The 13588-nt window shown below is 41.8% G+C and overlaps 1 protein-coding gene across 1 annotated transcript; it reads right to left on the bottom strand.

The window, feature by feature from the left end:
• Positions 1 to 7007: 7007 nt before the first annotated feature.
• LOC311046192 (zinc finger MYM-type protein 1-like) lies at positions 7008 to 10907 on the bottom strand. Its single transcript, XM_084058375.1, has 2 exons — positions 8910 to 10907; positions 7008 to 8379 (listed from the first exon to the last, which is right to left on the bottom strand). The coding sequence occupies exons 1-2, from the start codon at positions 10757 to 10759 to the stop codon at positions 7929 to 7931; spliced, it is 2301 nt and encodes a 766-aa protein (XP_083914501.1). The 5' UTR covers positions 10760 to 10907; the 3' UTR covers positions 7008 to 7928.
• Between the last annotated feature and the right edge of the window lie 2681 nt (positions 10908 to 13588).

The raw sequence follows: 13588 nt of genomic DNA, 5'->3' as shown, positions 1-13588 counted from the left end.
CCAAGTGGAAAGTCCTCCAGAGTCACACCAAGCGCTCCTGTCTGGCGGGGACTGCCCAGGGGTGACGTCACGAGAGAGAGAGAGAGAGAGAGAGAGAGAGAGAGAGAGAGAGAGAGAGAGAGAGAGAGAGAGAGAGAGAGCGTTCACAACAAACAAACAAATAAATACATAAATAAAACATAAAAATAAAATAAACATCCTGTTGATTGGGGAAATTATTTAAGCCTATGTGAACCTCCACTGCATGTCACTCCTGTCTTTGCCCTTTGCAAATACTCAATGTCCTGAAAATAATCTAGAATATGACAAATATATAATTATTATTATTATTATTACTGTACTAATAATAATACTAATAATTATTATTATTATTGTACTACTACTAATAATAATAATAATCATTATTATTATTATAATAATTTGAATAATAATAACAACATCTTCTCTTTTCAAAATAAAATGAAAGTGCTTTTGAAATAGACAGTCACAGGGAAAAAATGGAACACAATTATAAAAACAAAAACCGACAGTCAATATAATAAATGCTGTACAGAGAGACTGTCACTGTACAGAGAGGACATCAGTACTCTAGTAGGAGCATGTTGTCCACATGTCCCATTAGAGCAGTGCCCTCTAGTGGCAGATGTACAGCATTGCAATCAATTACTTTCAGGTCGTTGGTCGTAGCTGGACGATCTGAATCAAAATGAAATAATTATCTCCCATTAAGCAATAGACTCAGCTGACTCACTCAAACTTTAAGCCTTGTTCCATTCTCTTATGTGTCTTGAAAGATACATTTGAAGCCCCACCGTCAGAATGGTCAAAGTGTATGACCCCGTCCCAAGGCCTAGGCATGCTGAGAGGAATGAAGCTGTCCCTTATGGGCTCAATATATGATGATGATGATTGAGACATTTATATAATTCACATTCAAAGTGATAGGCCACCTCACAGGGACAGTGATTCACCTCACAGGGACAGGTCCCTAACGACTTCAAAAAAGCAAGGGTGACCCCTCTGTTCAAAAAAGGAAACCAATTAGACCCTGGCAACTACCGCCCTATTTCTATTCTAAGCTCCATCTCGAAAGTCATGGAAAAAATAGTCTATGAACAGGTCGACAAGTATCTTGCCGAGAAAAATCTAATCTACAAATTCCAATCTGGCTTCAGAACAAACCACTCCACTGACACATGCCTTCTCTATTTGAACGACTCTATCAAACAAGAGATCGAAAAGGGCAAATATTGCGGCATGGTCATGCTGGACCTCCAGAAGGCTTTTGACACCGTTAATCACCCAATTATGATCAATAAGCTCAAAGCAATAGGTTTTGATGACACGTCAGTGAACTGGATGAGATCCTACCTGGAAGGGAGGGAGCAAGTGGTGGAAGTAAACGGCACCCAGTCCCCCCCCCTCCCAGTGACTTGTGGTGTTCCCCAAGGAAGTATACTAGGGCCCTTACTGTTCCTGATATATGTGAATGACATGTCGTCAGCCTGCGACTGCAACCTGTTCCTGTTCGCAGATGACTCGGCCCTGCTAGTCTCGGACAGGGACAGGCTGCAGGTTGAGAAAACTCTCAGCTCTGAACTCAACAAGATCTGCATCTGGCTCTCCGACAACAAGCTCTCATTACACCTGGGCAAAACGGAATGCATCCTCTTTGGGTCCACTCCTAACCTCAGAAAGGCAGAGAGCTTCACGATCAAAGCGGGTGATGATATCATCAAAAGAAAAAACGAAATTACCTACCTGGGCTCTATCTTGGAGGCTGACCTCTCTGGTGACAAAAATGCTGAAAAAACGATCAAAACGGTCCACAAAAAAACACGCTATTTGCGGAGTATTGATCGTAAAGTCAGTAAGAAGACTCTGAAGACTCTTGCAGTGGCCCTCATACAAGGTCATTACGATTATGCATGTACTTCGTGGTATCACAACACCTCCAAGGCCTTAAAAACAAGGCTCCAAACATCCCAAAACAAACTTGTAAGGCTACTTCTTGGCCTCAATTACAAAACCCATCTAACCCCTGATCATTTTGATAGGATTGGATGGCTTAGGGTTGCGGACAGAGTACAGCAACTTGCTATGGGCCTGGTCTTCAAGATATACCATAACATTGGGATCCCCCTGTATTTGTCAAAATACTTCCAAAATGTTAATGATGTCCATGATCACAATACCAGAGGAAGCTCCACAAATCTTGTCCAACCCTTTTTTGGCTCAACAAAGGGAAGTAACTCGTTCTCATGCTATTCATCAAAAATGTGGAAAGCCCTACCAAAAGGAGTAAAGGAGTGTAAAACCCTACTCTCATTCAAAACAGCCCTAAAGATACACCTTCAGGAGGCTGCAATTGGAAAATGGCCCCTGTCTAAGTCCTAACCTAACCTACCCCCCTACCCCCCCCCTCTCTCCTTCTCCTTTTGTACATATTTCTCACTCTTCATACCAGTAACCTGTAAACTGATTGTATGACATTCTATAGTAGTTGTGTATATCTGTCTGTCTCTTATATGTATCATGATTTGTGTGCATGGGGAACTCATTTGAAACAAGCTCAGTGCTTTTATGAGTCTTCCAGTTTAGTAGACCTTGTATTGTGAATTTGTACTTCCATGTACTGTTGTTCTCATGTCTTACTAAATAAAGTACATCAATCAATCAATAGGCCTAATTAACTAAGCTATTTCTCCATTAGTCTGTAGGAAAGTACAGCTCTGTAGTACAATTCTGTTTGTCTATCCCTAGAATTGTTTTTTGTCTTTGTCTCATCAAGTTAGTGTCATTTATCTCTGTAGTAGGACAGTCAATCAATGAACAAATCAATGAACTAACCAATCAATCAATCAATCAATCAATCAATCAATCAATAAATCAATCAATCAATCAATCAATCAATCAATTAATCAATCAATCATCCATCTATCTCAAAGACCTGAAGCAAATCTGTATTACCGAATACAGTCCGCCTCCTTTAATGTCTGTTTTGGGAATCAGTGTCTTTGAGGCTCTGGAGTTGGCATAGCCATTTTCATGAATGTACCATATCACCTGGTCTGAGAAAAGGGGGGTGGAGGGCACCCAAACACCTGGAATTGTAGTTAGTGACATACCCAGAAGTATGGGGCATAATAATCCCCAGGGTTATGTCAGGGTCAGAGCAGTCAACCTCAGCCCCTTAGAGAAAAGAAGGAAACAATTGAAAGGAAACTGAGAAAAGAAGAAGACCATGTTGTTATTGTACTGTTTTGTCTGATTTTTGGTTAAAGTTTGGGACATGATTATTGTGCTTGCCTGCTTTGACAGTTGAGTGTTGACAATCTGTTTCTGCTCAAGTGGACAGTGTTTGATGTAAGGTTGTTGATCTGTATTCTTCCTCAATTGACCTACCTCTGATTTGTATTTTACAATTTTAGTTTAGTTTGTTTTTCTTGGCATACACTGACATCTGTTGGTGCTGATCTGTAATCATAGAGGGTGACGCAAGGCATCTCATTCATGTAACAGACCGGCAGTGAATAAACAAACCCCCGTTGCATCCAAAACGACGTTCACCGTCTTTATTGTTGTATTAAGTAAATGTTGGAAATACGAATCAACTTAAGAAGACACAACACATAGAGCGACACGACAGCAAATGTCAGTTGTTGTGCTTTTGTGAGCCAAAAGATCGGTAAGGACTATATATGGGTATTATAAATGTCATAGAAACCAGTGAACGGTACAATATAATTCTCATATTCTCACAAATACAAACATTTACCTTATTGGTTTTAACACTTCCAAGATAATCCAATATAATCTATACTTCTGTCAAAGATTTTGAACCTGATTTGGCTGCAATTACTAATGGGCGGCTACTATGGGGAACTTTCAGTTCTGCCTAGGTCTATAGTAGTAGTAGTAGTAGTAGTAGTAGTAGAAGTAGTAGTAGTAGTAGTAGTAGTAGTAATGTGTTCTCTCTATATTTCTAGGTGTTCTGAGAAGCTCCAGGCCGAGGTGGTTGAGAATGGATAGAACTTCTCTGTGGGAGAGAGACAGCTGCTATGCATGGCCAGAGCTCTGCTCAGAAAATCCAAGATACCTCCCTGTCCTACCTGTCAGTCTGTCCTTCCTCCTTCTGGCTGTCTAGCCTGCAGTCAGTTTGGATTATATTTATGACATTATGTCTGGTCCTCATGCTAGTGAAGCCAAAGGGCAGGCACATCTCGATATTGTTCATGGACAACAACAAATCTTCTTGCCCATTCTTCTTTTCTGTCCTCCTCTTCCGTTCACTTCTCATACCCCTTCTCTCACCACCTCACTTGCCTCTACTTTTGTTTCCGATTTCTCTTCATCTATTCTCCTCTCCATCATTCATCCCGCATCCCTGCTCTCCTCTTCTTTCCTCTCAGATCATCCTCAGATGAGGCGACAGCGTCCATCGATTCAGAGACAGATGCTCTGATCCAGAAAATCATCAGAGATGTTTTCTACAGCTGTACAGTCCTCACCGTCGCACAATGCATTGGCACTGTCCTGGAGACAGACAGAATTCTGGTCATTGACAAGGGAAATGTACATACTGTACACACACACACACACACACACACACACACACACACACACACGACACGGACACACACACACACGGACACACACACACGGACACACGGACACACGGACACACACACGGACACGGACACCAAGAAAACATCTCCTCCATCCCCAATATCTGTATTGATAATTATACATTGGGCTATAATGTTTTAGATATAACCCCCAAGAATAAAACCAAGCCAGAAAATAATAGATGCAGAAAGTACCTTCCAGTGACCAGGTACAGTAGGAGCTGCAATCACTTTCTGGCAGGAGCCTCTGATTGAGCTATGATGTTTGAAATATAAACCCCAAGAATGTAGCCAAGCCATTCTGATGCAGAAAATACCTTCCAGTGACCATGTAGGAGCTGTAATCACTTTCTGTCGGGAGGAAAACTCCCTCTGGGAATCTCCAACCCAACGGTCATTACAATAATATCCTCATTCCTTCACGTCAGGAATCAGGTTTGACTGGATTTGATTTGGTCTGTGGACCACAGGTGCTGATGTACAATGCCCACAGGCTGTGGCATGTGCCTCACATTTGTTTAGAACAATAATGAATATAACCTACGTTTCTTGTGAAAGTGAAAGAGTGAAAGACTTTACTGGAAATGTACTTTGCCATAGTGACTCAGAATAACCTATATACGGTAGTCAAGTTTCAACCTGGCATCCCTATTTTGGGCATGATTTACGTGACAATGATTTTCAAAAATGTCTTTTCAATGTCTCACTGCTTTGACTCAAGGTAAAACTCTCTCTAATGTGTGGCCATTGGGTACTGCCCTGTAACCAAAAGTTCAAAATAGAGCTGCAATTATTTAAGTAATCGATACATTTAATGAATATATGATATTACACTTATATAAGATTTTAGGATACATACACTGTATACTGTACATATACAGTATACAGTATATATTAATTTAATATATACTGTATATACACAAACACACACACAAAGATATCTTTTACATTTTTACCGCAAAACTTCTACACTTCTACTAGTATACAATCTTGATAGACACACCATTTTCCCATTATTATTACTTTTTTCTTTAGGCCCTGTTATCGTTTGAGGATGCAGTCATGTCAGACTAGCCTCTCCCAGCAGCGAATAACCAGTGATAGCTATACCTATCACCCTACACTACCTGCTGTATCACTATAAAGATTATTCAGTAAGGGTCAACTAGCCATGACTACAATAATGTTAGCTACCGAATGGATACTCTTGGTAAAGTTTCTCAACCTGAACAGTTCTGGATATGTACTGGAGTCAGTTATATTCTCTCTAGGAAATGGAATAACAGGAATAACCGTGCACCCTCTACCCTCCCCAATTTGCCTACTGGCAAAACAGATCCACAGACACTCCACACTGCCCTCACCCACCTGTAGAAAAGGAACTCCTAGAATGCTGTTCATGGGGTACAGCTCAGTATTCAACACAGTTTCTCCAGACTGAACACCAAGCTCAGGGACCTATAGGACTCAACTCCAACCTGTGCAGGCAGATCCTGGACTTTCTGTCAATACCAGGTAGTGAAGATAGGGTCTACTAATACCTCAGCCACACTGATTCTTTTCTGAGCCTCCTCTTCAACTCCCTGTAACATGATTGTGTAGCCATGCATAGCTCTAACTTGGTGATTAAGTTAGCAAGTTAGCAATGCAATTTGACACGTCTCTCAACTTCGACAAGACCATGGAGCTGATCATGGAACACAGGAAGAGAACCTGTATACTGGAGACTCCGTTATGTTGCCAGTATGAACTGGAGACCTTTATGTTGTCAGTGTTAACTGACAACATAAAATGTTTTCTTTCTTTCACATGCACAGGTTGTGGAGTTTGATCATCCAGAGGTGTTGAGGCAAAGACCAGAATCTGTCTTCACTTCACTGCTGAATGCTGCCAACACTTTCAGCAGTTAGTTCAGTCAGACAACTCACATGATTAAATAAAGATGTTATTCATAATAACACATTTTATTCAGCATTTTGTTGCAGCAACATCACCAACCAACTATAGGCTACGCAATCTGTGGTTCAAAAATAAAATAAAAATGCCAACTCTTAATTTTCAGGATTCAAATAAAATAAAAAAGATCTACAAGCTCAAGCTAATTTACGGAAAAACTTAACTCACCGAGTACCAGACTTATTTCTGGCTATGTTGTCCCAGTGACAGAGATTTTTTCAAAGTAAAAAGAAAAATGCTTAGGAAGCGAGATACAGCCTTTTTCATTTATAAGTTAAACAAGGAGTGGGTGGAGCTGCAAATCTTCAAATAAGGATATCTGAAGATTTTTCTTTTACATTTTTTTCAAAAACACGTCAAACACGTGGCACAATGGCACTCAATGAGTTAAAAGGTAATAAGAGGATTCTGACACAGCAACGACATATACAGGTATATAGATATATATTACACACACACACGCCCACACGGGAGGCATAAAAGGACAGGAAATATGGGAATATAGAAGGCCATAACTTCACCAGTCTTCAAGCCATTTACAGGCAATTAATCCTGGGATGTGTTAATGACCCACTTTAGCGAGTAGTTGGAGAATATAATAATTACCTATGGACACATACACATTTTTGATGACTCATTTTGTTCTCATCACAATAGGGAGGGAAGCTGTTACTGTGTGCACTTCAAATGTAGTTAGTAGAGTACAAAAAATATATACAGTATCACACCGATATTTATTTTTCCTCCAAAGACGTATTTTGAACTCAGAAATTGTGCAAATCCTGAGTATTATGTATTCTTGATAGAGCATCTTGTTTTCTAGGAACCATTAGGGAGGGCAAAATTCATCTGTTGTAAATGTACTGTAAATGTTGTACCTTGAATGCCAACAATGCACCTCGTTGATCATGAGCCAGTGAGAGAGAGAGAGTGGAGGAGATGGGCTATAGCAGTGGTTCTCAATCTTTTCTGGCCCACTTGAAAGTTAGGAAAGCGTTCGCGGCCCACCAATCTGTACCACTTAACCCATTCAATCCGGGAATGGATCACTGTCATTTTAGATTTCTTAGGCTATTCAAAAAGAGCAGATATACAAGCTCATAGCGCAGCACCGAGTGCCACTCTATGAGTTTGTAGATCTGCTATTTTTTTTAAATCGTGAAATATTTTGCTAATCTTTGAATATATATTTTATAAAGCGAACATTTGTAAAATATTTTGTTACAGGGACCTCCTGAAGCAAAGATCTGAGTTACAAATGTTCGCTTTAAAAATATATAAATTAAAAGCATTGCAAAAATGCTCACGATTTAAAAAAAATAGCAGACAGTTACAGTTATTCCCCTATTGCCCAAAGTACTGGATTCGCCTGTCATTCCCAAAACAAAAGCTTTTCAAAACCTCGTTCATGTCCAACTCATCGGTCAACTTTTTGTGGATGTGCATGAAAAGTAAGTGGTTGAGGCGTTTTTCGGTCATCATTGCAGAACAGTTTTGCAGCTGACGGAGGCTTGAGGAACTCCGTTCAGCAGTAGCATTCGTCATCGGCACCATTAGGTAGAGCCGCAGTAGCTTGTCGACCTCACTAAAACGTTCTGCTGCATCTCCCGCTGCTGCCAGCACATCGACCAGTGATGCTATCTTGGTTACGCTTGTGAAGTGCTCACTTGTCCTGTTGTGGTCAGTCAAAAGGCTTGGGAGCATTGTCAGCTGTGTGCAGAGCTTTGCCATGTCCACGTCTCCAATACAATGAACGACAACATCGTAGGGGATTTCCACTGGCCCTTCATCTGACCTGTTAAAACAATAATAGGCATAATTATAGGATGATAATAGCAACATATAAGAGAGGTAGTGCATAGTACAGTATACTCATCCATTTCAATGTCCATAGCAATAATAACTGTTCATAACAATAATGTTGCTAATTATAAGCCTAAAAGGTCCGTACACACCGGGAGCGTGACAAATGTAATGAACAAGGTGAATATTTCACATCAAACAATTAATTTGGTGATGCCTCATTCATATAGGTTGATGCTTTTATTATCCGTGAAAAATCGACCTTTCAAAAATGAATTACTTCACTTTAATAAGCATAATATTCGTGCTCTGTGTGGGCATACCAATGACAAACAAGCAGTTAAAATGTAGGTGAATTAATAGTAAAACAATTAACTAGCAGTGTGTAGGGACCTTTTTGACAAAAATAATAATCTAAAAAGATTTCAAATTTCTTATCTGTTCTTAAAATAAACCAAGTGCTTACTACAAACAGTAGACATACAGTACAAAGCCATGAACAACAGAAAATAATACTCTCACCTGTTGACAGCAGCGAGCAGGAGATTTTCGATGTGAGACAGGAGATGCAGGGTGGGCTGGTCAAATCTACTGGCCAGTTCAGAAGTCAACTGGTCGAGCACCTCAAAGAACCGGCTCCTGTATAGCTCTTCTGGGTTTAGCAATGCATATGGCGCGACAAAATCTTCATAGCGGCAAGACGGTCGTTGTATTGGAGGCAGGGTGGGAGCTTGGGTCAGTGCTGTTTTTGCGCTTTCATAAATTTCATGAAAGAATGCTTCTGACCTCATTCCCCGATAGTGCGCACTGAGCATGTTCACATTGGACTGCACAGTTTCTGTGCTTATTATGTCCTTAGTCTGAAGGGCACGTGCCACCTTCTCAGCAGAGGAGAACAGGTGGAGGAAAACCTTCAAGCCCAGGTGGACTTCAAACTGGGTCATCAGTGCCTTCACCCCAGGGGCCTTTTTGACGGCCTCTGTCATAACCCCTGCATTTATCATCTCATCCAGTGTATAATACACACCCTCATAGTTATCCAGTAGGGATTTCACAGCTGATATTCTGCAGGTCCAACGAGCAGGGCAGATGGGTTTCAGACTGCCTACATCGACAGGCTTTATGGAGGAGAGAGAGACACGCATTTTCGCAAAGATATCCAGCCTTTTCGGTGAAGAGGCAATCATCTTGTGAATGTCGTGAACGAGCGATAGGGCCCCCCTAACCATTGGACACTTGGATGCAACCTCTTGGAGAATCAAGTTGAGGCTGTGACTCATGCTGTGGATGGAAAGGGCTTTTGGATTTTTCTCCTTAACTTGGTTGGCCACCGCTGACATTTGCCCCCGCAGCACAGATGCACCGTCATAGGTCTGGCCCCGCATATCCATAATATCGAGACCACACCGGCACAGAACGTCCTCGATTGTGTGCATTATGGACTGAGCATCAGCGTCTGGGCATTCATGCATCCCGATGAAGTCTTCATGCACAGTGTAGTCCCCTGAGACCCATCGAAGTGAAAAGGACAGCTGCTCTTTACCACTTACGTCCCTGGTCTCATCCACAACTATGGCATAATGTCTTGCACCTCTGATAGTGGCCAGCAGCGCATTGAACGAGACCCGATACATGTGCTGTAGCAGTTCGTTCAGGATATCATGGGAGAAGTATTTACCTGTGGCCATGAAACTTTCCAGCACTTTGTTTTTTCTTGTCACTAAGCTAGTCAGCTGACGGAAGTTTGACTCCTTATCGTCATGCCCCCTGATAGTGAGGCCTTGCCTCACAAGAAAGCGCAGACAGTGGAGTTGCTGCAGGATGCCCTCTTGCCTATGGCTCTGTTCAGCAGACAGATCTACCGGCTTAATGGATGTCTGCAGTTTGTAGGAAAGCCTCTTCTGCACAGCCTCCTGGTGTTTCAAACTTTTCTCGTGCGTGTCCAGGATCTGGGGGCATTTTTTCCAATTGTTTACACCTGCAGTCAAGAAGTTTTCCTCGCCGCATTTTGAGAGCTTTATTAAGTTGTGAGATGCGGCAAAACGGCAAACGTGACATATCAGCCGCTTTCGAGTACTGCACAACACAAGCCAGTCTCGACTTGTGTACCATTCTGGGTTACAATAGCGCTCCACTTTAGTTCCATAAGCCCTGGCAGTTTCCTTCTTAGTAATAAATGGCTGAGCTGGGGAGAGGAATTCGGTTTCCTGGCAGCAGGTATCCATACACACCGTAGAACCACATGTAGTGTAAACAGGAGACTCCTCTTCGCTCTCCTCCAGTGGTGGTGATGGTGCCTCTTCCTCCTCGTCTGACAGCGGAGCTTGCTCTGGAAATGGTCGTGTGTAGGAACGCCTCTTCTTAACAGCCATCTTGTGTTTCAAACTTTTCGCATGCCTGTCCAGGATTTGGGGGCATTTCTTCCAATTGCCTACACCCGTAGTGGAGAAGCTATCCTCGCCGCTATTGGAGAACGTGATTAGGTTGCGAGACGCGGCAAAGCGGCAAACGTGACATATCAGCCGCTTTCGAGTGCTGCACAACACAAGCCAGTCTCGACTTGCGTACCAGTCTTGGTTACAATAGCGCTCCACATTATTTCCATAACACCTGCCAGTTTCCTTCTTGGCAATAACTGGCTGAACTGGGGTGAGGGATTCTGTTTCCTGGCAGCAGGTATCCATACACTCCGTAGGAGCAGACACAGCGGAAACAGGGGCCTGCTGGGACTCCTCTTCTCTCTCCTCCAGTATTGGTGGTGGTGGTGCTGGTGGTGCTTCTTTTTCCAAATCTGACAGCAGACCTTCTTCTGGTAGGGATGCTGGTGTGGGCCGAGGCCTCTCTACAAAACTATTACAATTTCTTTGAACACACCTCTTTTTTTTCGGTGGCTCACTCATTTTCATCAACTATAGCAGTCTACTCTGTGTTTATACTGTGTCTGTGAAGATACATTCCGAGAGAGTTCTCTTTGATACGGTACGTTGATATGTGTAATGGACAGTCTTTTATCTGGCTGGCTGAACACCCTTTAACCTCTGTGAGATCTGGGTTGTGAAATGACCCGGAAGACAAACGGCTGCTGGTTGCTTCCCCCTTTTACTGGCAGCAGAATGGTGGTTGTCTGTACAAAAAAAGAACAGAAATCTCAGATATGCAGTCTCAATGAAATGCAGTCTACATGCTGTCTCCCTCAGATAACACAACAAAACCCTCCTCCTCCAGCACAAACTCACATGATGATCTATAGCAGTGGTTCTCAACCTTTTCAGACGTGACCCCCCAAAATAATCATATTTTAACTGGGAACCCCCCCACCCTGACAAGCACTTGCAAAATTGTGGGAGTTTATTTAGTTTGACTCGGTTCCACAGATTGTAGGAGTTGATTTAGTTTGACTCAGTTCAACGCCTCGCACTGCGAGGTGCTGTGTGCTTGTAAATCAACTATTTTCAAAATGTTTGCCTCTTTCTTAGGTAATATTTGAGAATTTGGCCAATGTTTGGCCATTTGTTATAGTATAGTTTGCTGATTACGTTTGACGCATTAATGGTCTTATTATTTAATTTTATTTTATAGGTATCAAAAAGGTCCCGTTTTATAGTCACATTTAGATGGTTTGTTTACAGTTAAAACAATGTTGCACATTATGCAAAAATTATCTGGGGACACCCCCAAAATCATTTGGGGACCCCCCTGGAGATCCCGACCCACGTGTTGAGAACCACTGATCTATAGTACACTTTGCATGATGACTAATATAGTAGTGCACCCACTGTCCAATTTAGTTACCAGCACTTTTCACAAAGAGCAGGTCTAGACTGTACTCTTTAATTAAATAAACAAAATATGTTTTTTAATGTTAGTTATAGCGCTTTCAGACCACCAAATTATCAGCCAGTATTTGTTTCAATTTAATTTGGGAATCAATTTGAATTTTCCCAAGATTGCTATGTTAGTTATGTATGTTGATGATGATTGATAATAATATTTCATAACGCTTTTTAAGTTATCTAGCTAACTTGATAATCCTGCTTTGTGAAATACTTAAGTTCACAGATATTGGTTAAATGGGTGTACGGACAAGTGTGGCAAATAGCAGTGTCAGTCCAATCTGCCATCGGGCGAACAAGTTAGTCGGGAGAGGCTTATTGTCGGTATCAGCCGATAACGCAGGAGTCTGTCCCTGTTACAATGCACTAGACCCATGGGAGATGGATTGCTGAGGTGGAGCACCACACATACCATCAGCTCCATACGTTCCGCATGACTAGTCAGTAGCCACACCCAAGTTATAATACTCATGGGCTGAGTTGGCGGTGTGCGGGATCGAACCCATGACCTTGTAGTCCAAAGTCGAGAGCTTTACCGACTGAGCTACCCGGACACGTGATATGATTCATATTTGTGCAACATAAACTGCTAAATATTACAGCAATAAACAACAATTAAGTATTAAGTGCCATTGATTTGAGGATTCTCTGCAAGTAATTGTCCATATAAAAATAAAACATGTAAATTAGATCAATGTAATGTTTGCAGAGTGCAGCAGATGTATAATGTTGACCTTTTAAAATCAGGTAATGTAGTGCCCCATGATGCAAAGTTTGAAATAGGCCTACAGGGGGCTGAGCTCAAGTATCCAAATACTTGAGCTCAGCCCCCTGTATTTCAAACCCCCCCACAACTCCCATCCCCAAGCAGTAATCCAAGGGGGAACATTAACAGCAAAAAGCTTCTTCTGACTAACTAACGACATGAAAATACCACATACAGCGCACCAATATGCCAAACACAACCAACAATCAAAATAAAAGAACAAACAATCCACATACCTGTAGACCTACATCAAAATAAACAACTGAAATCATGAAACTTAACACACGTCTACTATGAAACTTGAAAAAGTGCATTTAAAGTTGATATTTAAATATGTGTCTGCATATTCACAAGCTCAAATACTATAATTGCAGATCAGTACGTTAAATGTGTAGAAAACATGACAGGACAAATGAACATATTGTTATACCTTCTTCCTTCCGTCAACCAGCAGCGCAGACTGACTGAGGCGGCGCAGCGCTGACGTCACCGGCGCCGGAGCAGAGGGGCGGGCACCCGTTTTGTCCCCCGTTGTGTGCCGACATTAACCGATCACAAGCTTTCGGAAGAAAGAAATAATTCAGAAATACTCTATTGAATGA

Source organism: Gymnoscopelus microlampas (assembly GCF_963454915.1).
Source record: "Gymnoscopelus microlampas genome assembly, chromosome: 1".
Lineage (NCBI taxonomy): Eukaryota > Metazoa > Chordata > Actinopteri > Myctophiformes > Myctophidae > Gymnoscopelus > Gymnoscopelus microlampas.
The sequence above is the reverse complement of the archived record's forward strand: the minus strand, read 5'-3'. Positions and strand labels throughout refer to the sequence as shown.

What these genes read in the sequence shown, in the direction of transcription:
- LOC311046192 (XM_084058375.1), bottom strand. Translation starts at nt 10,759, where the DNA reads ATGGCTGTTAAGAAGAGGCGTTCCTACACACGACCATTTCCAGAGCAA. An exon ending in CTGCTCGCTGCTGTCAACAG is followed by an intron (nt 8,380 to 8,909) that starts GTGAGAGTATTA and finishes TTGTTTTAACAG; the next exon opens with GTCAGATGAAGGGCCAGTGG.